The 27,943-nt window shown below is 40.5% G+C and overlaps 1 protein-coding gene across 1 annotated transcript; it reads left to right on the forward strand.

Moving 5' to 3' along the window:
• Nucleotides 1–1,314: 1,314 nt before the first annotated feature.
• On the forward strand, nucleotides 1,315–27,943 carry TCTEX1D1 (Tctex1 domain containing 1). Its single transcript, XM_002921953.3, has 5 exons — nucleotides 1,315–1,437; nucleotides 3,265–3,386; nucleotides 20,067–20,158; nucleotides 26,753–26,877; nucleotides 27,733–27,943. The coding sequence occupies exons 2-5, from the start codon at nucleotides 3,268–3,270 to the stop codon at nucleotides 27,934–27,936; spliced, it is 540 nt and encodes a 179-aa protein (XP_002921999.2). The 5' UTR covers nucleotides 1,315–1,437; nucleotides 3,265–3,267; the 3' UTR covers nucleotides 27,937–27,943.

The raw sequence follows: 27,943 nt of genomic DNA on the forward strand, positions 1-27,943 counted from the left end.
TTCTGGAAAATTTCACGGCACGTTTAGGGTGAGCAAAGTGCACAAAAAGTTTGGCACAGGGCAAGGATTTTGGAGTCAGACAGATCCCAGCTCCGTGACTTAACTATAGACTTGAGCATGTTACTCTATGATTCTTCATCTTTATAAGAAAATGGAATTACTATCCCCTTATCATAGGGTCAATGAACAGATTAAATGAGATAATCTTTACCAGTCACCTGATCGTTCCTACCTACTACTAATAGATATTCAATGAACAGTGCTTTCCTGTCCTTATTTTTCTGGGACTAGGGATTGCGATGGGGCCAGAACTCCCACTCTGTCCTAACCCTTAGTGGCTCTACTGTTATCTCGGTGTATTGCTCTTCTCAGCTACCGCTAACTGCACTGAGTGCCCATCAAGGCACATGTGCCAAGCTAGGGACTTAGAGGCACTGTTTTACTTCTAACTCCAGTGATTGCCCACCACATAAGGGTCCTCTCAAAGGTTTGGATTCGTTTGCTTTGAGTTGGGAAAGGGGCCCTGGGGTTAATTATCAAGGAGCAAGGGCCTATTAGATATGTCAGGAAGGTCCTCAAGGCCAAACAGCCTCCATTTCAAAGCCTCTTAAACTTGAAGAGGCTGGGAAGAGAGCTGTTAAGGAAGGTGGAGGAGCCCCGTTTGTAATGCTCAGGAGATAAGCCCGTGCCCTGCACCCACCGGGCCCTGGGCGTATTATTTAGTATCTCAGAATCTCGATTTTCTCTGTCTATAAAGGGAGAACAACCCTTCCCTGACAGACTTGCTGGGACAACTAAATAAAACGGGAACTGTTTGCCAGTATCTGGTAAATATAAGCTCTCAATAACTACCCCTATGATCGAGCTTCTGTACCTTGGAGCAGTGTTGTGGGACACACTCATAACCCACGCAGGCACTCACCCGCAGTGTCTGGGGTCTGGGAAAGGGAAGGGGGGCTCTACTTTCTCTTTGTGCCTCGGATTTCCTGTCCCGGGAAACCCGAGTACTTCCCACTCCCACACTTGACATTTAGGGAAAGGGAACTGGATGAGGGCTCACGGGGCTGCACCTTGAGTCCCAGATGGCCTCCTCGCCGCAGGATGAACCGGTTCCCCCCAACTCCGGGCCACTCCAGGGCACAATCGGGCTCAGGGCGGCGCCCTCTGGGCAGTGACGATAAGATCCTCACATCCTTAGGGTGGCTCAGAGGACCACGCAGCTACTCTGTACGCCCGGGGGAGGGGCGGGGGACTCTGTTTGAGGAGGTCACCCTGGAGACCAGGCGCAGAGCACAAGGGGAATGCGCGGGCGGCCGCAGGCAGAGGGAGACCCGGGAGGAGGGAGCCTCGCCCTGCACGGCCCGCTCCAGCAGTGAGCGAGCGGGAGGTCCAGGAGGCCCCCGGCGGAGCCCCAGGGCAGTTGCAGCGCTGCTGTAGGTAAGTGCGCCCTCTCCGCAGCGCCGCGGGGTGGGAGCCCAGACGAGAAAGGCCTCAAGATCGAGGGTTGCAGGGGGCTGAGGAGGGAGGGCCCTGTGGTAAGAAATGTCCTGTCTGCCTGGGCCATGAGCTCTCTGACCCACACCTGTCCTCCCTCCAGCAAATAAGAAACAGTCGCCCCAAATTTGAGAACCGAAAGTGAGTCCTGGCCTTTGGTAGCGACCCCCTCTCACCACCCCAGCACCAGTCCCACCACCACGGACTTCCTGCATGTCTGAGCTTTAGGATGGTGCCCAGGGCAGAGCTGGCCAGCTTGGTCTGCTCCTGGAGCAGCAGCGTGAGCCCTGAGCAGTCTTCTAAGGTCAGACAACACTGGATGACTGCACCCCTGGGGACGTCTAGGTTCCAGCTCTGGCCTACAGAGCAGCTTTGGAAACAAGTGAGCAGACCAAGGTCTATCTGTGTCGCTTTGAATCAGAACTTGAATGGCCCACTTAATCAGGCTCAGTGTGTCCTACCACACACATAGACACACTCACATAGACACACTCATACATAGGCACACACACACAAGCACACACAGATACTCACACACTCAGACACACACACAAGCACACACACTCACATTCACAGACCCTAATATTCTCAAAGCACACACCCCAAGATGCACACATACATTCAGGACACAGACACATCACACACAAAGGCTCACACACAGGCATACACGCACAGGCATACAACCATTTGGGTGCACAGATAATCAATCATTCCTACACACAGGTGCACACACGGGTACAGAGGCACACCCTTACATCCATGTACACAGAAACTCCTGCACACAGCCTCACGCACTCATGGGGACACACTCGTAACCCACACAGGCACTCACCTGCAGACACACACACAGGCACACACAGGGATGTGCACACTCATGTACACACTCTCTCATGTAGGCCCACAATCACACACACACACACACACACACACACACCCGCCTCCCTTCCAACACACAGTACCTCTGCCCTCCTGAAGCCTTTGCTTCTGTGTACCTGGCACCGCTCACACGGGGATTTAGTTAGGTCCTCGCCTGCCCTACCCACTCGGCGCCGGCTCTTTGAAGGCAGAGACTCTTAGTGTCTAGCAATGTGTTTCCCTGTGCTTTCATATTCATAGATTATAAAGTAATTTAAATGAGTATCTAAACTTGTATGTAGACAACAGGGCAGTGGACTTGTCAAAATTCTGAGAAGTGCATTCCTACTACCAGCTTTTTGACAAGCATTCAGGAGAAGGAAGTAGGTTTTCTAATAAAATACTTTGTTACACGTTAAGTTCTGTGTGCTCTTTACAAAGTAAGTCACTGCTGCTTGAAAAAAAAATACCCCTGGGGGGAAGACAATTTTAATTTTTAAGGTAAAGCAACAACAACAAATATTAATTAGCAAACTTTTATCAAGATTAAATGGGGGAGGGCAATAAAAAATATTGCTTTCAGGGGTGGAATCACGTCTTTCTTCTACACAAGGCTATCTTTTCTCAGTCATGTGACCTCCTCTGCTATTAAGCATTTTGCTGCAGCTTAACATCTGCTTCTGTGAATTTTACTATTGCATAGATAAAAGTCAGCAGTTACCATGTTTCCAAGTACGCTGACCAGAATAACAACATCTACTAAAAATCACTGTTAAGGAAACCGCACTTCCCCATTCAAAAAAAATGGTGGAAGAATTATCTGTGTTTTTTAATCTAGAATGAGTCTCTGTGTTATATTAACTAAAATGCTTTCAGATCTTTTGTCTGCTATTTTACAGAAGTTGTTTTCCATAGGTTATGATGATGTCAGGCGTTGCTAAAGACAGAATGGCTCATCCAGTAAAGAAAAGGAGTAGTGTGTCTTCTCTAAGTGGTCATGAGTTCCGGCAGAAGGAACTTCACGGGTACACCAAAAAGTGAGTAATTGAATGTCTAATAACCTAAATTCAATTATTGAATAAACCAGTGCGTAGTGCTTATCAAAAGAAAAAAAATTGTTCTTGGGACATGCAAGGGAGAAAATGGGCAAGTAAAACATTTTGAGTTATCTTTTGGGGCTATATTTTTTAAAAGAAAGAAAAAGAGAGTGACAAAATCTAAGTGGTATGTTGAATCCAGCAGCATTTTGTACTATTTCAAAGAGCACCCCCCCAAAATCATCTACCCAAAAGAAATGCCATATGCAGTATAGACCAGTTAACTTCTTACATGTCTCCTGAAGTCTTCTACTCAGTGTCACATAAATGCATAGATTCTGCATTTTATTATTTCTCTCTATATAGAGGATATATACATATATATATCTATATATATATTGCATTTAGCATTGTTTTATACAAATTTTGTAATGTATTTTCAATAGTTTTCCCCCTATCCTTTTAAATGGCTGCATAATATTTTATCAGTTTATAATTCTGGGTTTGTTAACCACGCCCCAGTTTTTTTCCTTTTTCATTATATAAGAAGTTTCTGCTTGTTTTCTTCCCAGAAATATAATTAGTGGGTGAAAAGGTAGTAAGTACATTTTTTGGCTTTTACTACATACTGCATTTGCTCTCTTAAAAAGATTAATTAATTTTTAATACTTGCATGGCATTTCTTTTTGACTGCCATTGGGAAGAAAACAAAACAAATTATCTGATGCAGAGGTTAATGAACTTATATTATAGGCTTTCCTTCTAACGGGTTCCACAGCATTGAAGGGCGTGGAAGGATGGGCAGCAGGAGCTGGTGAGTCCTACGGAGCAGAGACCAGAAAAACTGGAATAGATTTATATTATAATTTTGAAACCAAATCTTTCTACTTTCTACTTTCAGAGCGTATTAATGTACTTACTTAAAATTTGGCTTTCCAAACCTGATGTTTGCGGATTGCAAATACAGCCTCTCTCGTTTACAGATAGAAAATGTAACGGAGTTGCAATCCCAGCCAATGTCAGAATGAAAGCTAGGAGAAAAATTAACCTCTGCAACTTTTGCTTCTGATCCTAAGCCATTTTGGCCTCTATTTCCCAATATTTAAGGGTAAAGGTTCTTTTCTCAATTATTTTAAAATAATTGTTAGCTTAAATTCAACTTTTTCCAGGAAAACATTCATAATAATAGTCTGACATAAATCATGTTTCTGTGATTTAAAAAAAAACTGCTCTCATCTGAAGACTAAACTGTCATTCCTATTTGCATCATTTTCATTTACATCTTCCCTTTCAAAGCAAATTAGAAAGTCATATAGAATCAGAACATGGCCAAATTTGAATAATTAGAGGGCGCTCTTTTTTAATTGATGAAATATAAATACAAATTAAAAGTAACAAAGGTACAGAAATCGTGTTACCAACACATGAGGATAGATTTTTCACTAACAAATACATTTAAGTGATCATTTCACTGATGTATTTCAGAGTTAGAAATTCGGACTCTCAGAACATTCAGAATGGATCCTTTACTTGAATATTTTTTTACTTAGAAAGCAAATGACCAGCTTCCAAGTACCCTGGCGGTACAGAGGCCTTTGGGAGGCTGCCTTCTCACCCCTAACTCCGACTGACTTTCAAGGTCTTCAGCACTGTCGGGGACCAGGCTTTTCAAGTGACTCTCCTTCATGAAATGAGTCTTTGACTAGCAGAAAAATTCTGAAAGTTCAGTGGCTATCAAACGGAGGCATAGTTTTGAAATCGCAGAGTTTTATGGAAAAACATGTACCTTTCTTTTGAAAGTTATTTAAAAACAATTTTTTGACCGGATCAATTTCAATAGTATAAAACCTATCCTGAAATATACAGAAGACCAAATACATCATCTTATGTAATAGCCCCAGCATTAATCCTACTAGGTAGACTTCATTCTCACCATTTTACCATGAAATAACAGGCTTACAGGTCAAGGGACGATATAGTGACAACAATAGTGTCCTAAATTATGAGTAAGGCATATAGGGTCAGAGATCTTAACCTACTTCTCTAGCGCTGTGTCCTCCGCTATCCTACTTGCATTCTATTCTCTGGCCATACTCAACTTCCACATTTATAATCCTTCCATGCTCTGTCTTGCCTCTAGCCACTGCCCCATGTTGCTTTCCCATGGGGTACCCTTGTCTGGAATATTCTTACACTCTGGCTTCCTTCTCCTCCTCCTCCTCCTGGATTTAGCTCCAGCTTCACCTTTCTAGAGGCATTCTCTAAACTACTCAACTACAACCATTTCCACTGCTAGGCTGGGTTGGATGTTCTTCCTTCGTGCTCCTGCTGCTTTCTCTTCTACATGCTACTGTATTTGGCTGTTTTCTTGTCTTTTTCTCTTGTTAGATTGTGGACTTATTTTCCTCTATAGCAGTAAACACACCGATAAGGAAGGCAAAGAAGTGTAGGAGGTAAACCTACTTGGAAAGCCACTTCTTGGGTGTAAGATTGGCATAGATTCACTCCTCTAGTCTTGGCTTCTATGTCTACATTGTTTTACAATAGTAACTAGTTCTCAACATTGATCCCTGGGCATAATGGATATCCCAAGTGCCTTCCGAATTATGAAAGGAAGATTGAATTTATCTTCAGTGTAATTACTGTTAACTGTTTTTAGGGCTGGATTTTTTTAATTTAAAATATGTTTTCATTTTAATGTAATTTTTATGTTTTACTCTTAAAACATCTAAAGCTGGATCTTACTCTCCCAGAATCATAACTGTGAGCATGTTGGCATATTTCTTTTTACACCTTTCTAGTTGTCATCATACTGCATCTAAAATTTTGAATTTTGTTTGCTTTTTCAGTTAAATAATAGATAGTAATAAGGCTAAAAATAGCTAACATTTATTGAGCCCTCACTATGACCTTATTTAAGTCTCACAGAAGCTTTGTAGCAGCAGGTGACAAACTATGGCCCAAGGGCCAGGTCCAACTTACTTCCTGTTTTTGTATGGTTCCCTAGCTAAGTATGGTTTTTATGTGGTTGAAAAAAAATGTTAATAATATTTTTGTCCTATGAGTATTAATAAAAATGCAAATTTCAGTATCTATCAATAAACCTTTATTGGAACGTAGGCATGCCTATTCATGTATGTATCATCTCTGGCTGCTTTCACACTATAGAGTGGAGTGGTTGCAGTAAAAACTGTAGGACCCACAAAGCCAAAATATTTGCTAGATGGCATTTTACAGAAATGCTTGTTGACCCTGCTCTCTAAGATAGATGCTATTATCATCCTCATTTTACAAAGGAATAAGCAGAAGCCTAGAAAGGTTGAGGTTCGAAGGCTATAGAATTAGCAAGTGGCAAAATGGGCTTCTGTGTATAGGCGAGTGTTCTCATTCTCCGAAAATTGGCTATTGATGTGTAACTTACATTACTGAAACTCTTCTATTCATTCACCTGAACCTTCTGTTTCCCATCCATGAGTAAGAGCAGGTATTGACAATGACATCTTTCTTGTTGGAAGCTCAGCCTTTGGCAGCTTTCAAACAGTAGTTGAACAGATGTACGGCTCACATGTTCTTAAAATGCAAACAGAAGCCTGAGGTTAAGTGACTTTCCCAGGATAATGTGACATGATAGCCAGGTTTATTTTCTCTGAGGCCAGTAGTTCAACCAGTAGGTCAGGCCCAAGGTTGGGGACTAAAAAGTCCCTCTTTTGTCTCAAACCAAAATTACAGTGATGTCATGTTACAAGAACTTTGAGTATGGATCCCATTGCTCTCTATTTAAACCCATGGGGGGCATCTAACACCCTAGTTAGGCCACACAATGTTCTTTCACTTATTCATTTATTCCGGGTTTCCTGAGCTGCTCCTCTGTGCCAATTACTGTGCCACACGTTGGGTTTAAAGTAACTAATTATAAAGTTCTACTGTGGAGAAGGTCATTTTTCAAGTAAACTGAAAGCCGCCTGGTAATTTTTTCTGCAAAAATGGAAAATACTGTGTTCATTACTTCATTTGAGATAATTATTTATTGACCAATGAGTACATTCCAGACACTGTGCTGGGTGGGGAACCACAAAGAAATAATCCCTGCTCCTGGGGAGTTTATAATCTGATGGGATGGATGGTGAGCAAGTAATTTTAAACCTGATGAATTTTTCCCATGATTTCAACCTAGACTACTGAGCTGCTCATATGCAGTTAAAAAATGATGTTGTCCTACCTCTTTCCTGAATTTGATAAGTTCTCTTGCCATCTAAATAAAATTAAAGCCCTCGAAAGACCTGGATGAGATACAGCTTCTCCCCTTCAAAGAGAGAGAAGCTTGAGAAAACTGAAATGGCCATAATCCCAAATGAAACCACAGTAAATACTAATATCATGTTGTAATTGTGATAGATTATGAAACTGTTTCACATACAATACCCATATGATTCTCATAAAAATCCTGTGGGCTAAGTAGAGAAGATACTTTTATGATCTCTAGTTATCTCATTTATTATCTTATTTCTCTCAGGAGCAGAGTTGAGAATATTCTTCATTTCATAGCACATTGCTATCATCAGTATGGGCGAGGCCCCTAGTGTCTTTCTGATTGTCCTTCTTCTTCCCCTTTCACACTTCACTCTTCACTCTCAAAAGGCACCCACTGTAATACACACAGCACTACACATGCTACAGGAATACACATATTTAAGTGTGTGTGTATGTATTGTATAGTATAGTATAGTGTGTATATATGTATATATATATACTTATAATATATATATTTTTTAATTTTCTGTGTATTATGATGTTTTGCCATTTAAAAAAACCTTACTGGCTGGGGAGCGGCTGCCCCTCCCAGGTCTAGCCAATTCCTGAAGCTAGCCAAGGTCTCAGCAGGGACTATACCAACAATATGCAAACTATCCAACCCAGAGCCAGCCCCCCTCTACATGCCCCTCAACACCCAGCATGCAATATTCCTCTGCCTTAATTGCCCAGAGTCAAGCACCAGGCAACTAAGGACCCTCCTCTAGCTTAGAGCCCACCAAAATTATTCAGACTAGCCAGTCTTGAACTGTTTCTTGCACCCAGTTTTGCTTTTCCCTCAGATACCCCCAATAAAGGCTCTGGCCCCATCTCTCCCTTGCTCCTGTCCTCTGCGTCTTGACACTCTGGTGCTTTTCCATGTAACCCTGCATGGTGTGGCATGTCTCTTATCTCTGAGATCTGTGAGTATAGTAAGCTGTGTTTTCCTGAGCTCCTCCGCCGTCTCCTTTTGTGCCGCACCTGACTGACCATCTTACAAAAGAATACAGAACAAGTACTTACCAGAGATTTTCACTTATGTAAATGGTGTTGTGCTATAAATCTCGTTTTGTTTTCTCACTTTCATATATCTCGTTCAACATCTTAATTTTTTTTATTTACTCATGTAACTGTGGATTCTGGCTCTTTGCTTCTTACTGCAGCATAGTAGTTCTTAATATCCACCCATCACATACGTTTGTATCCATTCCCCTAGGGATGAACATCCCGACTGGCTTTCACATGCCATGTGGAACATCTTTGTACGTAATACTTTATTGACATCTTTGTAAAAACTGCCCTGGAAATGCGATCAAGTATTAAGATATACCACAAAATTGTAGTAAGTAAAAATGATAAATTCAGGAATAGACAAGAGCATGAATAGAGAAACAGACCATTGGAATGCATAGAAACTTCAGAAATAGACCCACAATTTTATGGAAACATCATGTGTGAGCAATGGGAAAAGTATGGATTTTTTTGTAGATTGTGTTGGGAGAAAAATGGCTCACTAGGTGAAGGAAAATGAAGCAGGATTTTTACCTTATATCATTTTCATAGTAGATTCCACACGGAAGACTGAAATGTGGAAAGCTATAAAGCTAATAGAAGAAAGTATAGCAGAATATCTTTGTGTTCTATGGCTAGGGAAAGATTTCTTAAATAAGATCCCAAAATGAAAAAACAAAACCATAAAAAAAGTGATAAATATAACTACAATAAAAGTCAGTATTTCTGTTCAATAAAAAATACAACAGACACAGTTAATAGGCCAGCAGAAGATACATGTTTTTTAAAATCATGCACATTGACAATTTGAAAAATAGTCAAAGGAGATAAATAGCGGTTCGCAGAGGCAAAGCCCAAATGGCTCAAAAAGAGGAATATAAAGGGATCCTCGAACTCACTTGGAATGAGAAAAATGCAAATTAAAACATCCACCTGAATGGTAAAATATAAGAAGGGAGAATAATACCGAATGTTGGTATTTGCTAGACAAATGAGAATAAGAACAAATATCCATTCAGCAAATAAATCCAACGGTATTAAGAAAAATAAACGTGCATGCCCTATTCTCCCCGTAGGCTGAGGAAGCTGACACTTGGTGTGGTGCAGCGACTTCCAAGATGGTCACGATTCCCAGGTGACAGAGCAAATAATCCATAGCTCTCTGACCCTAGAATTTAGAGACATCGTGAAGGTGTCTGTATTTGTCATTCGGGCTGAATGGTGCGCGCCCCACACCCCCATGCTTTGCCAAATTCGTATGTTGAAGTCCTCATACTTCAGAACGTGACCGTACCTGGTAACAGGGTCTTTAAAGAGCTACTCAAGTTTAAATGACCTCATTAGGGTAGGTTCTCATCCAACATGACTGGTATCCTTCTAAGAAAAGGAAATTTGGACACAGATACACAGAGAGGGAGAGGATGTGAAGAGACAGAGAGGAGACCGCCATGTACAAGCCTGGAACACACACTTTCTTCCACGGCCTTCGGAAGGAACCAAGAGAGCCAACACCTTGTTCTCAAACATCCAGCCTCCAGACCTGAGATAATACATTTCTGGGGTTCAAGCCACCTAATCCATGGTACTCTGTTATGGAACCCTGACTAACTAGTGCAGTATTTCTAAAGGAGGAAATGGAATAGCAGCAGCATAGCCATGGAGTCGAATGGAGTGGCTCGGAGATCTGTTCTGCATAGACTGGCTGGAGTCAAGTTCCAGCTTGAGCACTGAAGCTGTTGATCTTGCCTAAGTTATTGAGCCCTCTTTTCCCCAGCTTCTTCTTCTAAAAAATGGGTTAAAAATTGTCATTGTTGCTCCGGGGTGTGGTGAGAATTTATTAAAAGAATATATTGAAACACCTAGAATGGTTCTTGGCACATCTAAAAGCAGAGCAAGTATTCATTATTATTATCACATAGAACTTTGGAGCCAAATTAGACCTGTGTTTGAATCCCAGATCTGCTTAACCAGCTACTATTAAATATTCTTTGAGTCTTAATACGTCATCTATAAAATGAGAATCATAACATTCCTTTTATTCATTAAACACTTTTTTGTTGCCTGGGTCACAGCGTTGTGCTAAGTGCTATAGATACCATGGTGAACAAAATAGACTGTCCCCGAACTTGTGGCACTGCTCTCATCAAGACCGTGACTCTCACGTTGCTGATCCAATGGTCAGTCCTCATCTTATTTGACCTCTCAACATTTGGCACTGTCCACTGACCACTCCTTTCCCCTGGAAACAATTTCTTCACCAGGCTTCAGGACACACACTCTCCTGTTTTCCTTCTACCTGATGGGTTCCCCCTTATCCGCTTCTTCCTGCTCCCTTTTCTTCTCCCCAATTTCTTAATATTGGAGTACCTCAGAGAGCAGTCCTTTGTCCTATTTGCCTCTTGTCCTGCACTTATCCCCTCGGGAATCTCCCCCAGTCTAGTAACTGAGACATGGTATTATGCCCCCAAATTTATATCTCCTGCCTCCACATCTCTCCCAAAACCCAGGCGCATGGATCTAACTGCCTATTGACCTTTCACGTCAGTACCTGGTAACCATCTCAAACTCAGCATGCTCACAACTTAACCCTATCTAACTGCCCCCCTTCCCATGCCTCAGGAAATTCTGCTGAATCAACTTTGAAAATATATCCAGAACCCAACTCCTGACCACTACCCCCCGCCGCTCCCATCTCAGTCTCAGTCGCTGTGTTAGTTGGCTCAAGCTGCCATAACAAAATACCATAGATCGGGCAGCTTAAATAATAGGAATTGATTTTTTTCACAGTCCTGGAGCTTAGAAGTCTGGAATCAGGATGGCAGCATGCTCAGGTCCCTGTGACCGCCCTCTTCCCGGCTCGTAGAGGGGAACCTCCTCACTGCGTCTTTACATGGTGGAAAGATAATTCTGGAGTCTCTTCCTCTTGTAGAAGGACTCCAGTAGTTTTGGTTCAGGGCTTCACCCTTATGACCTCACTTAGCCTTAATTATCTCCTTAAAGGCAGTATCTCCAATACAGTCACGTGGTAGGGCAGTAAGTCTTCCATGTATAAATTTGGGGGAGACAAAATTCAGCCCATAGCAGTTATTGTCCTCTCTCACCTAGATTACTATAAAAACTTCCTGACTGGTCTCCCTGTTTTTACACCTGCCAGCCTATAGTCTATTCTCGAAATAGCAGCTAGAGTGATCCTTGTCAACGACGCAGTGGATCTTGCTGTTCCTCTGCTCAAAACTCTCTGTAGGCTCCCGCTGATCAGAGCCAAAGCCACAGTTTTACAGTGCTGCCCAAAGCCCCAACGGTCCAGCTGCTCACACCTTTGTAACCTCACCTCTTCCAGCCTCCTGCTGACTCCCTCCGCTCCAGCTAGCGTGTCTGGCCTTCATGCACTTCCTCAGAAATACCAGGCGGCCTCCCAGCTCAAACCCTGTGCATATGCTTTCTCTCTCCCTGACACACTCGTCCCTCAGCTATCCACTTGGCTCCTTTCCTTACCTCCTTCAAATCTTTGTTCATGGAAGCCTGTCTTGACCAGTCTATTTCAAACTGCAAAGAGAACCCTCTCCTCCATCTACTTTCAAGGCCCCTTAACGAAGCAGTTCTTTCCCCTGTAGCATTTATCACTTTCTAACATGATGTGTAATTTACTAGTTTAGTATTTTATTGTCTATGATCTGTCCCTTCTCACTAAGTTCGATGAGGGCAAAGGTCTTTGTTTCCTTTTTGTATCCTAAGAACCTAGAAGAGCCTGGAACATAACAGCAACTCAGTAAATATTTTTTGAATGACTAATTATTGCAGTATATTAATTCCTGAACAAACAAGTTCTGTTGCTCACAAACAGGTTAGGTTGGCAGGTCCATGTAGGTGTTAAGTCCAGGTGACTAAGGACTTTCATCTTGAAAACATCAGATGCTTTTACACCAATGGAAATTGTTAAATTTTCGAATTTTTGAAACAAGGTATACTTTCACCTCCTTGCTGAAGCATTCCATTGTGCATCTACTAAAAAAAAGAGGGGCACCGGCGTGCCTCAGTCAGTTGAGTGTCTGCCTTCGGCCCGGGTCATGATCTCAGGATCCTGGAACTGAGCCCCACATAGGGGGGCCTCTCCCTCTGCCTGCTGCTCCCCCTGCTTGTTCTCTCTCTTTTTGCCAAATAAATAAAATCTAGAGAGAGAGAGAGAGAAGAAAGAAAGAAAGAAAGAAAGAAAGAAAGAAAAGAAAGAAAGAAAAAGAAAGAAGAAAGAAAGCAAGCTTCATTTGTGTTGAAAATCTGTTGAGAGAGACCACGCTCCTCCTTCATTATTTTATAATAATTTTTTATTATGTTATGTTAGTCACCATACAGTACATCCCCAGTTTTTGATGCAATGTTCCATGATTCATTATTTGAGTATAACACCCAGTGCTCCATGCAATACGTGCCCTCCTTAATATCCATCACTGGCCTATCCCAATCCCCCACCGCCCTCCCCTCTGAAGCCCTCAGTTTGTTTCCCAGAGTCCACAGTCTCTCATGGTTCATTCCCCCTCCTGTTTACCCCCCCTTCATTCTTCCCTTCCTTCTACCAATCTTCCTATTTCTTATGTTCCATAAATGAGTGAAACCATATGATTATTGTCTTTCTCTGCTTGACTTATTTCACTTAGCATTATCTCCTCCAGTCCAGTCCATATTGCTGCAAATGTTGGGTAATCGTTCTTTCTGATGGCTGAGTAATATTCCATTGTATATATGGACCACATCTTCTTTATCCATTCATCTGTTGAAGGGCATCTCGGCTCCTTCCACACTTTAGCTATTGTGGACAATGCTGCTATGAACGTTGGGGTGCGTATGGCCCTTCTCTTCACTATGTCTGTATCTTTGGGTTAAATACCCAGTAGTGCAATTGCTGAGTCATAGGGTAGCTCTATTTTTAACTTTTTGAGGGACCTCCACACTGTTTTCCAGAGTGGCTGTACCAACTTGCATTCCCACCAACGGTGTAAGAGAGATCCCCTTTCTCCACATCCTCTCCAACATTTGTTGTTTCCTGCCTTGTCAATTTTTGCCATTCTAACTGGCGTAAGGTGGTATCTCAATGTGGTTTTGATTTGAATTTCCCTGATGGCTAATGATTTTGAACATTTTTTCATGTGTCTGTTAGGCATTTGTATGTCTTCATTGGAAAAGTGTCTGTTCATATCTTCTGCCCTTTCTTTGATTTGATTATTTGTTTCTCATATATTGGGTTTGAGAAGTTCTTTGTAGATCTTGGATACCAGTCTTATATCTGTAGTCTCATTTGCAAATATCTTCTCCCATTCTGTGGGCTGCCTCTTAGTTTTTTTGACTGTTTCCTTGGCTGTGCAGAAGCTTTTTACCTTGATGAAGTCCCACAAGTTCATTTTATCTTTTGTTTCTCTTGCCTTTGGAGAATTGTCATGAAAAAGTTTGCTGTGGCCGATGTCGTAGAGGTTGCTGCCTATGATTTCCTCTACAATTTTGATGGATTCCTGTCTCATCGAGGTCTTTCATCCATTTGGAGTTTATCTTTGTGTATGGTGTGAGAGAGTGGTCAGGTTTCATTCTTTTGCATATAGCTGTGCAATTTTCCCAGCACCATTTATTCCTTCATGATCTCCATAGTGTTGTGGCTGTAACCGTGGCACCCGTACTCTCAGCCTCACCTGAGTGATGATTGCCAAGGGTAATGCAACTTTGAATCTATCCATTCAACCAGGACCTGCAACAGAATTTTCATTAGCTGCCTTTGGCTTTAACCTCACCTTGTCTTGAGTGAACATTAGTTCAGTGGGCTTCAGATGCTCTGATTTTCTATCCACACACTCTAAATTATTCTATTTTATCCATCACCTTTCCTGGATTATCTTCAGTCACATCAGAACTAGATTTTTTACAGGTTGTGTGGCTTATTCTTTTGTCCTTCAGAAGCATTCCTACTCTGAAGAAATATATCCTACAAGAACACATGCCATATCATTTTCTGTCCTCTCTCTTATTTAGGAAAATGTATCTTGACCTTTCTTTCTACTATAACCTTTCTCTTACTGGCATGAGTGGGCCAATAATGTGAATAAAATATCTCAAAGCTACATAAAAATCCAGCAAACTTGCTATAAACTAAATGGCCACAAAACTAAATCACCTTATTAGACAGCTTCCATCTTCTAGTGACAGGGAAAGAGTTGGTATGTTTTTGCTCTTAAACATAACATTCATAAAAACATCCTTCGGACCTTTTGAGGCAGAAAGTTCAACTAAGTGAGCCTTTATGCATATTTCATGTTGTTTTCAATATCTTGTTTCTTGAGCACAGGGAATCTAATTTTTCTTTGTATCCCCAGCCTGCCCATTGTGAGCAATAAATATTTGTTGAAAGGATGAGGGAAAAAAGAACAAAAGTCCAAATCTGTACATCTTGAAGCCTTCTTTTTACTCTGCATTCTCTAAAATATCTCCACTGGGAGGCAGCACGTAACTTTAGTAACAGATTTAGGGGGGAACTGCTTAAGTGATACCATTCAAAATATGGTCACTCCAGGCGTTTTGTGGTTACAAATGGAAGAAAGAGATGACATTCTGACTTTCTTAATCTACTAAATTAATGGTTCCAAGGCCAGTTATGCATTCAAATATTATCTCTTACTGAAGCTTCAAAACATCTCAGTAATAACGGCAGTGAAAATGGACATGAATTCTCAATAATGATTAGATAGTATTGAGGCTGGTGAGATTTAATTGAAACTATTTCTGTCTCTAACAGTCATAACAATAAGACAAGCCTGGTATTTATTCAGTGTGATTCAAGGAATAATCAGCAAGTACTTTTGTAAGATGTTTTCAGAACTGAATTTCATCAAAGAGTAAACGTACTCCAACTCCTTGGCTAATTTTCTTTTTGCCTCTTTCCCACATAATCAGAACATGAGCTGTTGGGTTGGCGTGGATATTTCCAGTGTCTATCAGGTACAATACCAAAGGGTTCCTTTTGTTATTGTGGACCAATTTCATGCAGCTAATTCTGCATCCAGTTTCAAGCCACGTCTGTCGTCAACAGCAGTGCATACGATTCCAAGTGTTGCTGAAACTTGCATTGGGTTACAAATTGTTACTCTTCTCCCTAGAATAACATTGGTTGATTTGCTCCTTGCTTTCACCAGTAGTTTCTGCCAGACTTTCAGCTTCCCTGTGTTTACTTTTCATCTACCTTCCTTCCTAAAACTTGACAACTCTCTTGGACACGTTTTGCCAATTGAATCTTGTTGCTCCCTAAATGCCAATAAGCGGATGAAACACATAGACAGCAAGAGCATTTTTCACATTTAAAAAATAAGATAAACATTCCTTTTGCGATGAGATCATGTATCTATCTAGAAGGATTATTTTTATAAACTACAGAAAGTCTGGTCATAGACAACTGAAACTTAGCCACTTGTAATGTTGTGACATATACCTGATAAATGTTTTCTGCTGTGTACACAGCACTGGTAATTAAAATTATAAAATTCCTTTTTGAGCACCTCACATTTTTATCTGTTAAAATTTCAAAGGGCTTGAGTAAAGCTGTTTGTCAAATAGAAAATATGTACTGCTTATTTTCCAAATCAGTATTCTAAACTGCTGTTGGTCATTCCCCATTTTCAAATACGGAATCTCTTTTATTTCTAAAAATTTACCAAAACCATATTCTAGTCTAATGTTAGCTACCCAGATTGCAAGCACTTTTAATATTTTATCTCTTCCTTCTGTCTCTTTTTCAAGGAATAAATATTTTATTTTTTCTGTTCAGCTCATTGTTTTCTCTTCTCTCTTACTTTTTCCAATCCATCTCATTTTAAGCAGATCTCGAGTCTTTTCAAGGTAACAAGTAAAAATTTTCTGTAGTTTTCCATGAAATTATCGTTGTTTTTTTTAAAGATTTATTTATTTATTTATTTATTTATTTATTTATTTATTTATTTATTTGACAGAGATAGAGACAGCCAGTGAGAGAGGAAACACAAGCAGGGGGAGTGGGAGAGGAAGAAGCAGGCTCATAGCGGAGGAGCCTGATGTGGGGCTCGATCCCATAACGCCGGGATCACGCCCTGAGCCGAAGGCAGACGCTTAACCACTGTGCCACCCAGGCGCCCCTGAAATTATCGTTTTAGTGGGTACATGGTACAGAAAGCAATAGATGAACCAAATATTTTCCTTCTGCCTGAGAAAGGATGCCAGGTTACAGCAAAATATCTGAAATTTCACTCCCCAAAGCCCTATCTCCTCCCCAAAACTAACACCAGGTTTTGTCCTCCAGTACTTGCAACATCCCATTTCCAAGTAGCAAATTCTGTATCAGTTAGAATTTGTATCAATATTATACAATGTTTCTTATACTAATGATTTTTTTTTAAATTAGTGACTTAAACAAAATAGAAATGTATTTTTCTCTTCTGTAAAAAATCTGGAGGGAAGCAATTCAGGGACCTAGCCTTCTTCTCTCTTTCTGATGTGTAATGTATAAGGTCATCTCAAAAACCCAAGATGGCTGCTGAATTCTTGCCATCATATCCACAGTCCAGTCATCAAGGATATAAACAGACTCCTTTTTTTTTTTTAAAGATTTTATTTATTTATTCGACAGAGATAGAGACAGCCAGTGAGAGAGGGAACACAAGCAGGGGTAGTGGGAGAGGAAGAAGCAGGCTCATAGCGGAGGAGCCCGATGTGGGGCTCCATCCCAGAACGCCGGGATCACACCCTGAGCCGAAGGCAGACGCTTAACTGCTGTGCCACCCAGGCGCCCCTCCTCTTGATTGAATTCATTCTTTTGAGGAAATTCTCTCAGGATTTCAACCAAAATTTCCACTAACGTCTCATCGGCTTACAAGCCACATGGCCACAATAGCACCAAAGAAATCCAAGAATTTGTTTTTAGTGTAGAGAGAAATGCCCCCACAGATTTAGAGTTCTGTTACCAAGGAAGAAAGAGGGAACACTGGAGAGCAAAGGGCAGGCAGTCCCTGCCATGATGTTTATCACAGCTTTCTTCACAACAATGGTGTTTTGGAAACAGCCTAGATGCCCAGAACAAATGGGTAAATCAAGCATGGTATGTTCATATATTAATACTGTCTTGATATTTAAAATAGTGATGAAGATTGCTATCTATCAACATAGAAAGTTATCCATGATACATTTTCCAGTGAGGGAAAAAAAAAAAAAAAGCCAAGCATCTATCGTATGTTCCCATATACAAAGTCATGTCTAAAAAGATTTCTGTAATGTTAACAGCGGCTAGGTAACCACTGGGGTTAGTAATTTTTTGTGTAATTTTACTTTAATCTTTATAATTTTCTATGTTTTGAACTTTTTACAATGAGCATGCACCATTTACACGATTACTGTGGAAACTAAAAGGCTCTGAATGAAATCACCTTCAGTAAGTTTTAAAAAGTCAGTCTGCAACACCTTCTGTTTGCACACCTATCTTCAACTGGTGGGTTTTTCAAACTGCCCTTATGACACTTTCCAGTTTCATACTGATAAACATTACTGCACTGATTATTAACTTTTTAGTAACATAGAACAAAGCAATAGTGAGGACTATTTGTAAAAATCCTTATTTGCTTTTTTGCCTGAGACTTCCAACTTATGCTACTTAGAGTTTGGTACCAACACTGCTTCTCTTTCTATGAGTTTTTAAGGTGGTGTTCAGTAGAAAAGAAACTGGGTTTTTATTAATACCTGTATATTTGTGCAAGTAAGTTTCAAATGCAGTCATTAATGATTTCAGGTGGTCGTCGTCCCTATTTTCATTCTGTCAGAAAATGATCATGTGTGAGATCTTGTTACTGGGATGTAAATAGGATGTTTGAAATCCAGGTCTGCCTTTCCTACATGTATGGCAATAAGCCCTTTGCTTCATTTCTTTTATCTCTGAAATGGGTAGAATAATAACTCGTTTGCGAACTTAAAAGAGCCTTGCGAAGGTAAAATGAGATATTTGATGGAAAATGTTTTGCAAAGTGAAAAGTAGCACATATAATATCGGGACAAGCTGGTTTATCTTCGAATCAAGGAGCTTTTGCAACCTGGGGTTTTCTGAGCAGAAGCGATCCTCTTCTGTGGGTACTGCCCACAGCACCTGCAGCCCATGTGGCCAGACAGGTTGGTTGCTACTTCAAAGGGCAGCTGAAAACTGGGGAAAGCAGGTGTTACAAGAATGAGGACTAAATCACTAATCCAGAAGTCTATCGTGAACATGCAGCCATAATTACTTGCATCAATTTCTTGGGATGGGTGGGTAAACCTTAATTTATTACACAAAGTGTATTAAGGACTTTTAAAACAGATTATCTGTGATTTTCTTAAAATATCATTTGCAAAAAGTTTACTCATTCCAAACAGCTGAAAACTAAGTATTTTAATCTCCTTGCAGAGAAAAAAAAATCCCAAAAGATTAAGAACAAATATCTGTCATTTAGTTAAGGCAAAAATATAGCCTGCTTAGAAAAGTGGTCACTCTGAACACACACACATAACCACACACACATACATGCACACACACTGTTGTAGTGTCTCCTTTGAAATGACATCTGTCTTAACTTCCATTTTCACAGGTGGGGAGAATTGGGGGTAGAGCTGAGACTGCCATTAGTGACAGTTGAATTTCCTCTGAACTAAGCAGAATTGAGTGGTGCTGGAGGGACGTTAGGGGCTCCTCTTTGCTTGGGTCTCCTGTTCGGCACCTGGATAAGCTTATTTTGCTTTGGTAACCAAGACAAAACCCTTTCTTCATGTTGAAATGTTGAAAATGCTTAAGATTTACAATAGTTTGGATGAATTGTGGTTTCTCTCACCATGTAGGTGAGTTTCTTGTTTTTCTTTTTTCTGCTAAAGCGATTTTGTGTGGTATGCATGAGAGTGAACTTTTATAAAGTACAATATCCCATGTATATACATAGAGTTGTTTCCCAACATTTTAAGCTTCCTCCTATATTCCCCAGTCCTTTTGTTAGTTTTGTCCACTCTGAGGAGAAAGACTTTGCACTGTGGTAGAGATGCCATTGGCAATGGCTTTGAAACATATACCACACAGACAGACCAACCCATGAACACTTTCTGAATAGTCAGATGCCTTGGGCTTTGCTGGGCTGCACTGGGCTTCAACCACTATAAGGAGACCTGCTCCAAGTAACTTCTCTATGCCTTCATGGTTCCCTCTCTAAAATGTTTTAGACTTCAGACATCTGGAAATTTGATATGGAGATCTGTTTGAAATATTCTTAGAGAAACTTTACCTTTGTAACATTTTTGCTAAAACCAACAAAATATTTTGTTGTTATTATTGTTGTAACTATTGAAATTTGTTTTCTCTCTTGCTTTTAGCTCCAGGAGTACTGTGTCTTATATGGATGAACCTAGCCAGCGTGACGATCCCTCTCGTCTTACAGTTCAGATGGAAAACACCTATCAACTGGGTCTGTTATTTTATCACTCATTCCTATTTTAAACTTCTTTTTTAAAAAAGATTTTATTTATTTATTTATTTATTTATTGAGAGCAGGTGTGGGGGAAGGGCAGAAGAAAAGGGAGAGAGAATCTCAAGCAGACTGTGCTGAGCACACGGAGCTCATCGCGGGGCTCAGTCCCATGACCCCAATATCATGACCTGAACAAAATCAACAGTTGGCCACTCAACCAGCTGAGTCACCCAGGCACCCCCTTATTTTAAACTTCTAATCTCATTATTTACTTAAAATAATATCTGATAACATGGCATTATCTTCAATACTAGCACAACATAAGGGATCTTAATTAAGTGATTTGATGATGTTTTAATTTCTTCCTCTGCAAGATGGGACCAATACACATTGCTTAGTTTTCTTTATCACTGTTTCCTAAACCGCACAATTCACTGGGAAGCACTGATGTGTCGTGTATTATGGGACTAAGAAGTTCATTTCTGGGTATTTCTGGGTTATCCTGTGCAATTATTTTATATATGCTCAAGTTAAAGGAAAGAGATATGCATTGAAGTTTTAACCAGCAAAGCCAACCAATGTTGTTGATAGGTGGAGAAAAAAAAGCCTTCAAAGCAAAAGCAAATGATTTCTAGTCCCTCATTGACAGAGGTGTTTATTCCTTTCCACTGAGGCTTTGGGTCTTTGAAAACAAAGATCTTTGCACCTGCCCCGATACTCCCAGATGGAGTCCACAGTGAATACTTTCTCCCATTCATGTTTTCTCATAGACCAACCTGTTTTCTCTAAATGTGTACCTGCCCACTATTACCTGCCCACGGTATATAATTACTGCTATATAGAAATTCCACAGAGATTTACCAATGACCAAAGGAAGCCCTCTATGGGCCAGAGTGGTTCCATCTGTAGCCAGTTAACTTCAAGAAAATTACAGACCATCAGAGCATCCCATTAGGCCTTGTAGCCAGTTTTCTACAATAATCCCCAAGACTACATGAATTATAGCATTCCATAATTAGCCAGCCTACTGGTATTTTCACAGTGCCTGGGGTAGACAACTAATATTCCTGCCAGCCAGTATAATTTCTACTCCTTCTGGTAACCTGACCCAGTTTTCTTTGGGGAAGCCCACCACTGCCAACATTATCACTTTTGGTCCGTAACATTCTGCTGAAGCTGACATTAGCTTCAGAGATAGAACAGTAACTAATTCTGGGATAGCATATGACCCTTTGTGTTGAGATTCAACTTGGACAATGTTGTTTGGTCTGTTGGAGAAGCCGATTAGGCTCTGAAACCTGAAAGAAGTAAGGCTGTGTGAGCTTTTGCCATCTTGCCCCAACATATGAAGCCTGAGACACAGAGAGAACCAAATTGATTATTCAAGTCCTAAATTCACCTTTCTGCTCTTAGACTTTTCATTAGGCAAGCTAGGTTTGGGTCAGGTTTTCCTCCACTTATAACTAAAAGATCTTAACTACTTGATGCCTATGACATTGGGCTCTGCATGCTGAAAGGGTTTGAATCCGATTTTGACAAGATAAAGGAGTTGAACTGTGAAGTCCTGTGTTTTTTCTTCATAAGGATATATTTTCATAACTTATTTCCTTAAATAAAAAACTAAATGATCTGATCAATTTTAGAAGTACTGAGTGTTGAACCAAGTTAGAAAAGTAATGTTAGAAATAGATTAGTATAGGGGCACCTGGGTGGTGCAGTCATTAAGTGTCTGCCTTCAGCTCAGGGTGTGATCCTGGCATTATGGGATCGAGCCCCACATCAGTCTCCTCCACTGTGAGCCTGCTTCTTCCTCTCCCACTCTCCCTGCTTGTGTTCCCCCTCTCGCTGGCTGTCTCTATCTCTGTTAAATAAATAAATAAAATCTTAAAAAAAAAAAAGAAATAGCTTAGTATAAAGTATTTCCCATATTTTCTTACAAAAAGTCATGTGAATTATTCCTTTATGATTTAAGTCTGTTATGCTTAACAATCCATTTCTTAAGCATTCAACTAGCCATCTTGTTAATCCTCAAACAAAATTATATTTCCACTTCTACTTGTTTCTGAGTTTATTTTGCATCTGAAAGGTACTCTGTGGACCTTTGGTAAAGATTTTCTCTCGTATCTACACAACGCAATACTTCCCAAAAGAGTGTGTTTTTGTGGAGGGGGGGAACCTGTCAATCATCAGCATTATTGTGTTTAATTTTTCACATTCTATCCAATAATATTTTCATTATCTAACCACATTTTAAATGTTTAGTATGTTTGTCCTCCCTTTATCTGAGTAATTACAGCCAGAATGAGGTGAAACATAAGTATAATTAATGAAAAAAAAAGGGAATGGAAAAATCAAAGTATATTCATTGTAATAAAACACCATTTACATTTTCTCATTAATTAATTATTAAAACATGAGTATCGAAAAACACACAAGATGTAGGACCCAATACGTCTGAATTTGAATACTAGTCTTGCCGATTCCTAAATCAATAATGGTTGAGCAAGGTATCACCATCCTTGACTCTCAGTTTATCTGTAAAAAAGGGATAATAGTCCACACATCATAGGATGTTGTGAGAATTAAATGAAGGAATGCATTTAAATTACTTCTTCATTCATTATGTTATTGTTTCTCAAAGTGACTGACTCTAGGACTTCACCTTAAATCACTAAGATGACAGGCCTTCTATGACATCCAATATAATTTCCTATTAATTACAGAATGAGTTCTCCACAGGAGTTTTTCTGGAGCAATGGTTAAAGAAGTATCTGATTCTTTAAAAACACTGCCTGTAAGCAGGAGGTCAGACAAGACCTATATTGGTGGCTACCTTTGTTGCCACATAGAGACAAACTGCCTGAGGATGTAGACAACATAACAAAAAGTAAAGCCTGAAGCTGGAGAGAGAGAGACATCGTTTGAGCTCAGCTTCCGTGGCATGATAGGCTGTCATCAGATGCTCTCACGGACAGAAACTGTCAGGCTCTCCACTCTGACTTCACTGACGCCCAAGGGTCCTTCCTGACTGGAGGTCTCACTGCCTCTCTACTTACACCCTTGCCTGATTTTGCTGCCTTCTCAGCAAGAACAATCCCCTTCTCCTCCCTCAAAATGGGTAGCAGCCATAACAACAACACTCATAATAATAAATACCTAATGAGTGTGGGGGGGGGTCGTGCATGGCAGCACTATTCTAAAGGTTTTAAATATTTTGCCTCGTTTAATCCTAATAAAAAACAATATGTGATAATTCTTATTATTACCCCAATATGGGGAAGCTGACACACAGACATATTAAATAACCAAATTTTTATCTGTTCTACCTTAAATCTATTTTTGTGACGTCTTTCTTCTTTTTCTTTCTTTTCCTTTCCTTTCTTTTCCTTTCCTTTCTTTTTTTCATCCCAACCTTTCTTCAGATCTTTGTTTTTTGATTTCTAAAAATATTTTCCCCCTTAAAAAAATCCACTCAAAAAGAAAGGAAAGAAAGAAAGAAAAGGAAGAAAGAAAAGGAAAAGAAAAAAGTTTTGCCATTCCCATTAGTTGACTCTGAAAGTAGACTGGGGAGCTCATTTGGGAAGTCGAAAAGCAAACATTCACTCTTTCTCTGACTTTGCATCTCAGCATCCCAGACTGAGCAAGGCAAGGGATGATTCTGGCTGCATGAGGAAGATCACAAAACAAGTGAGAAAAAAAAGTCCATGACGACATTTCAAAATATCTTCAAAATAGGATTTAGTTAATGAGATTTGTTTTAAAAAAACACAAAGCCAAGTGCAGAAAGGACATTGGTACAGCTGGACAGTAGGCGCTGCTGGAAACAGGGACTCAGGTGCAACCATTCTTTCCAGCACTAAACTGGATATGGGCCTCCTTCTCTCACTGTGGCCTGCCTTCCTCTCCCTGGTGACAATCGTGGCCTTCCACAGGTCCTCAGGATCACATGTCATAACTTTTATCACCAGAAAGAGGTTGACTTATTTTTTCCCCTAGTTTCAGTTTAAAATCAAAATTCTGAGAAAGGATTCTAATTGGCCTGGCTTGGGGCAAGTGCCACTCTTGGGCCCATCTACCATAACCTGGACTTGGGCTCAAGGAGGTGATGGGAGATCCTAAAGAACCATCTGGTTAGAGTTGGAAAACGCTCATCTTCCTAGGAGGAGAGAGGCTGTCCCCAAATGACAGGGACGGGTCCTAGACAGACAAATATGTGCATTGAGGGAATTTACTACTTGCTGAAGGGAACGACGCATACAAGTTACTATAATATGTGGCCAAATTAAGTTCCATGAGAGTGATGTAGGTCAAGGTACATGCAATATGCATGCCTGGTAGGAGGGAGCAAACAACAGAAGGTATAATTAGAACATACATAATCTATTTAATTTAGTCCAAGCCAGTAGTATCATCTTTAAATTTCTTGACTAGAAAGGGGAAACCACCCTCAAATTTAGCCTCATTTCACTCGAGAGTGCAAATGGAAATGTAAAAGATCCACAGGAGGATGACCCAGGGGCTTGTAGGTACCTAGGAACTTGCCCACACGGGCTGGTGCCCTATCTCTACCCCATGAGATGGGAGCAGTCAGGAGCAACCTGGAGTTATAAACCTACCAGCCTACAGTGTTTATAACTGCTTGTCTGTCCTCTAGAACATAGATTCCTGCTAACTAAATATTGTGGATAATCATCATACTCACTGTGTCAGGTGTCTGTCCCTTTTACCTATCCAGATTCATTCCCCAGGATGATTTAATTGAACAATTCCTATATAATCATCAAAATGCAAATACTGTGTATGGAGCCCCAGGAGGCTGACCTAACTCAACTACAGGCACAGGCTGCAGCCTTCCAGTTGAGTCTGGCCAATGGAAAACTTCAGTGGGAAGTCAGAGTTGGGGAGGAGTGTGAGCTGGGGTGTCTATCTCCCCCCACACCCTGACTCTGGGTTCACCTCACGCTGTTTGCCTCCACTGATGGAAGGGCATAGCTGCCCTCAAGGGAGCCCTCTCCGTGTGCCTCTGCTGGATCTAGTAAGGGTCCCCTTGTCAGAGCCCTCAAGCCTGGGGTGGGATGGGGTAACACCCTTAATTCCACTAGCCAGGGGATTCTGCACTATCCTTCGGTCCTGCATCCTGCTCAGGACATCCAAAGGAGTCTATTAAATGCTCCAGGAATTGTCCTACTTTCTGCATGCCATATATGTCTTTAGACCCTGATACAGTCATTAAAAATAAACACTTAAATGATACTGATGACTAGTGAAATAGAATTGAATATAATTCTTGATCTCATTCCCTTATCCACGTCAATTCAGCAAAGAATGATGGAGCTGCTCTACGCCAGGCTCCAGGCACATGCCCATGCCATTCAATGACAGAGAGTTGAGGTTAATACTCCCAGGAGGGGCAGGGAAGATTCCTGGGATGCAGGATAAAGAGGATCCACCCGAAGCCTCTGCTCTGAACATGGACTAAATGTGGTCAAGAATATAAGCTCTCGAGTCAGATAAAACAAGAAGTACCTCCCAGCTCTGCTACCGTGTGATTCTGAGCAAGTTACTGAATGTATTTAAACCTCTGCTTTCCCATGTGTGAAGTGGAGATAACAGTAAAATTCACCCCAATGATTTACTGGAAGATTGTGTGAGGTAATAAATATATACTTATCACAGTATATGACTTGAAGAAAATGCTCAATAAAAGGAGTTTTTATCTGTACTATGATTATTACCTACAAAATGATTACTTCTATTTAAATTCAGAAACCACACATTAAATATTTCCTCTGCGTTTACCATTGTGTTAGACTCTGAGGAGGATAAAATCTTACCATTTCACGGGGAGAAAGGCAGAAATGCTTTAGCTGTTGTCAGGGGGATTCAGAGCCGTGGACACCCAGAGTATTGTGAGTACTGAAAAGAAAGGATGATTTTTTTACCTGAGGAGAGGAGGAAGACTGCCTGGAGAAGCGGACATTTGAGCTGGCTTTGAAACGTGAGTGGATATTTCTCAGATGAACAAGATAGGGAAGGCGGTTCCACTTCAAAACAGGAGCAGAACAAATGTCCACAAGCATCCCTTACAAGACAGATGAGGTTCACGGGCTGGGGCAGCATCCGCACAGAGAGCTGAGGTGGGGGGCGAGGGGCTGGACGTGCTGCGCCTTGGACTTTGCTAAGGGAAATATCACAGCCAGATCTGGGTTTTAGAGCCCCCCCTCCAGTTGTAGTGTGGTATACAGAAGTTGGAGATAAAAAGCTACATAGAAGAGCTGGAGGTTAGTTAGAAAGATGTTGAGACTTTAAAGTAAGTCATTAACGGTGGGAGCTGGGAAGGAGGATACGTTCAATATCAAACCTCAATGGCATTGAATACACTCTTCAGGTAGCCTAGTAAATGGACGAGTGTGTTGTCTTCTGGTCCTCTGCCAGAGAACCTGTCTGGAAACCTAATTAGGACCATTTTCTCCTTAAATAGAGGCCGCCCAGAAGATGAAATGTCTCTCCATGATTCAGTACTCTTTTGATTAGACTATGGGCGGGTGGATAGCATTTGAAATTACTTAGAAATTTCATCTGTATTTTCAGGTCCTACCAAACATTTTCCTATGGTCATTGTCAATCAGATCCTGAAAGATGTGTTAACTAGCTATCTACGAGAAGAACAATATGAACCAGAGCTCTGTAGGCAGATGACCAAAACGATTTCTGAGGTATATATGTGATTTGCCAAAGTGTTAACTAGAATATTGCTGAAAGGACAACCCCCTACACTTTGATGAAGGCAATTAATTTGTAGTAGCAGTAAAAATGCTTATTTCTATTTTATGAAAATATTTATTAGGTCATATTCCGTGTGTGTGGTGTGTGTGTGTGTGTGTGTGTAAAAAGCCTCTGCCTAAAACAACCATCACGTGTACCATTTTGCATGTATTTTGTTTAAAAAATGTTTACAACTGCCCCCATTTATTTTAAAATGTATTGCCAAAGATATATTTTAATGATCATTTTCTCTTGTTCAAGTTAGTTTCCTTGAGTGCCATCAAATACAGATATTGTGGTCTTTAAATACATTTCTATTTTTATCACCTAAAGCGCTGGCACTCCATTAGGTTTTCTTTACTTTACTCCTTATAACAAACTCTTTATAAACATTCATGGTTAGTCGTATTACAGGAGACTCCAGACGTGTGCTCCCTTAATTAGGCATAAACAAGGTGGTATAACTCTCACGCCAACATTCTTTGAAGGGAAGCCATCTTAACATAGATTTTCAAAGAATGTAATAAATCCTTTAAATCCTGTTCTCTGGATTACAGTTTTTCCATGTGTCTTAGAAAATGTAGATTTACTGCTGGTGCTATAATTTTGTCTCCAAATGTTCCATCTCAGGAGAACAGGGCTTAAAGGAAAACATAGCAAAGTTTCTACAACAGTTACTGAAAATATCTACAACACATCGTGTGATTTTCTTAAATCCACCGTATTTATAACAAAGATAAAGACTCCTAAGTTTCAATGTGGCTAAGTGAGGATCTTTTTTTTGTTGTTGTTCTTTTAATTTCTAGGTTATTAAAACCCAGGTCAAGGACCTGATGATCCCACGGTACAAGCTAATTGTGATTGTTCACATTGGACAACTGAATAGTCAGAGCATTCTTATTGGAAGTAGATGCCTCTGGGATCCTAAAAGTGATACCTTTTCGTCTTATGTTTTCAGAAATGCTTCTCTCTCCGCTCTTGCAAGCGTCTATGCAGTTTACTTCGAGTGATTGAAAA

Source organism: Ailuropoda melanoleuca, chromosome 2, assembly GCF_002007445.2.
Source record: "Ailuropoda melanoleuca isolate Jingjing chromosome 2, ASM200744v2, whole genome shotgun sequence".
NCBI lineage: Eukaryota > Metazoa > Chordata > Mammalia > Carnivora > Ursidae > Ailuropoda > Ailuropoda melanoleuca.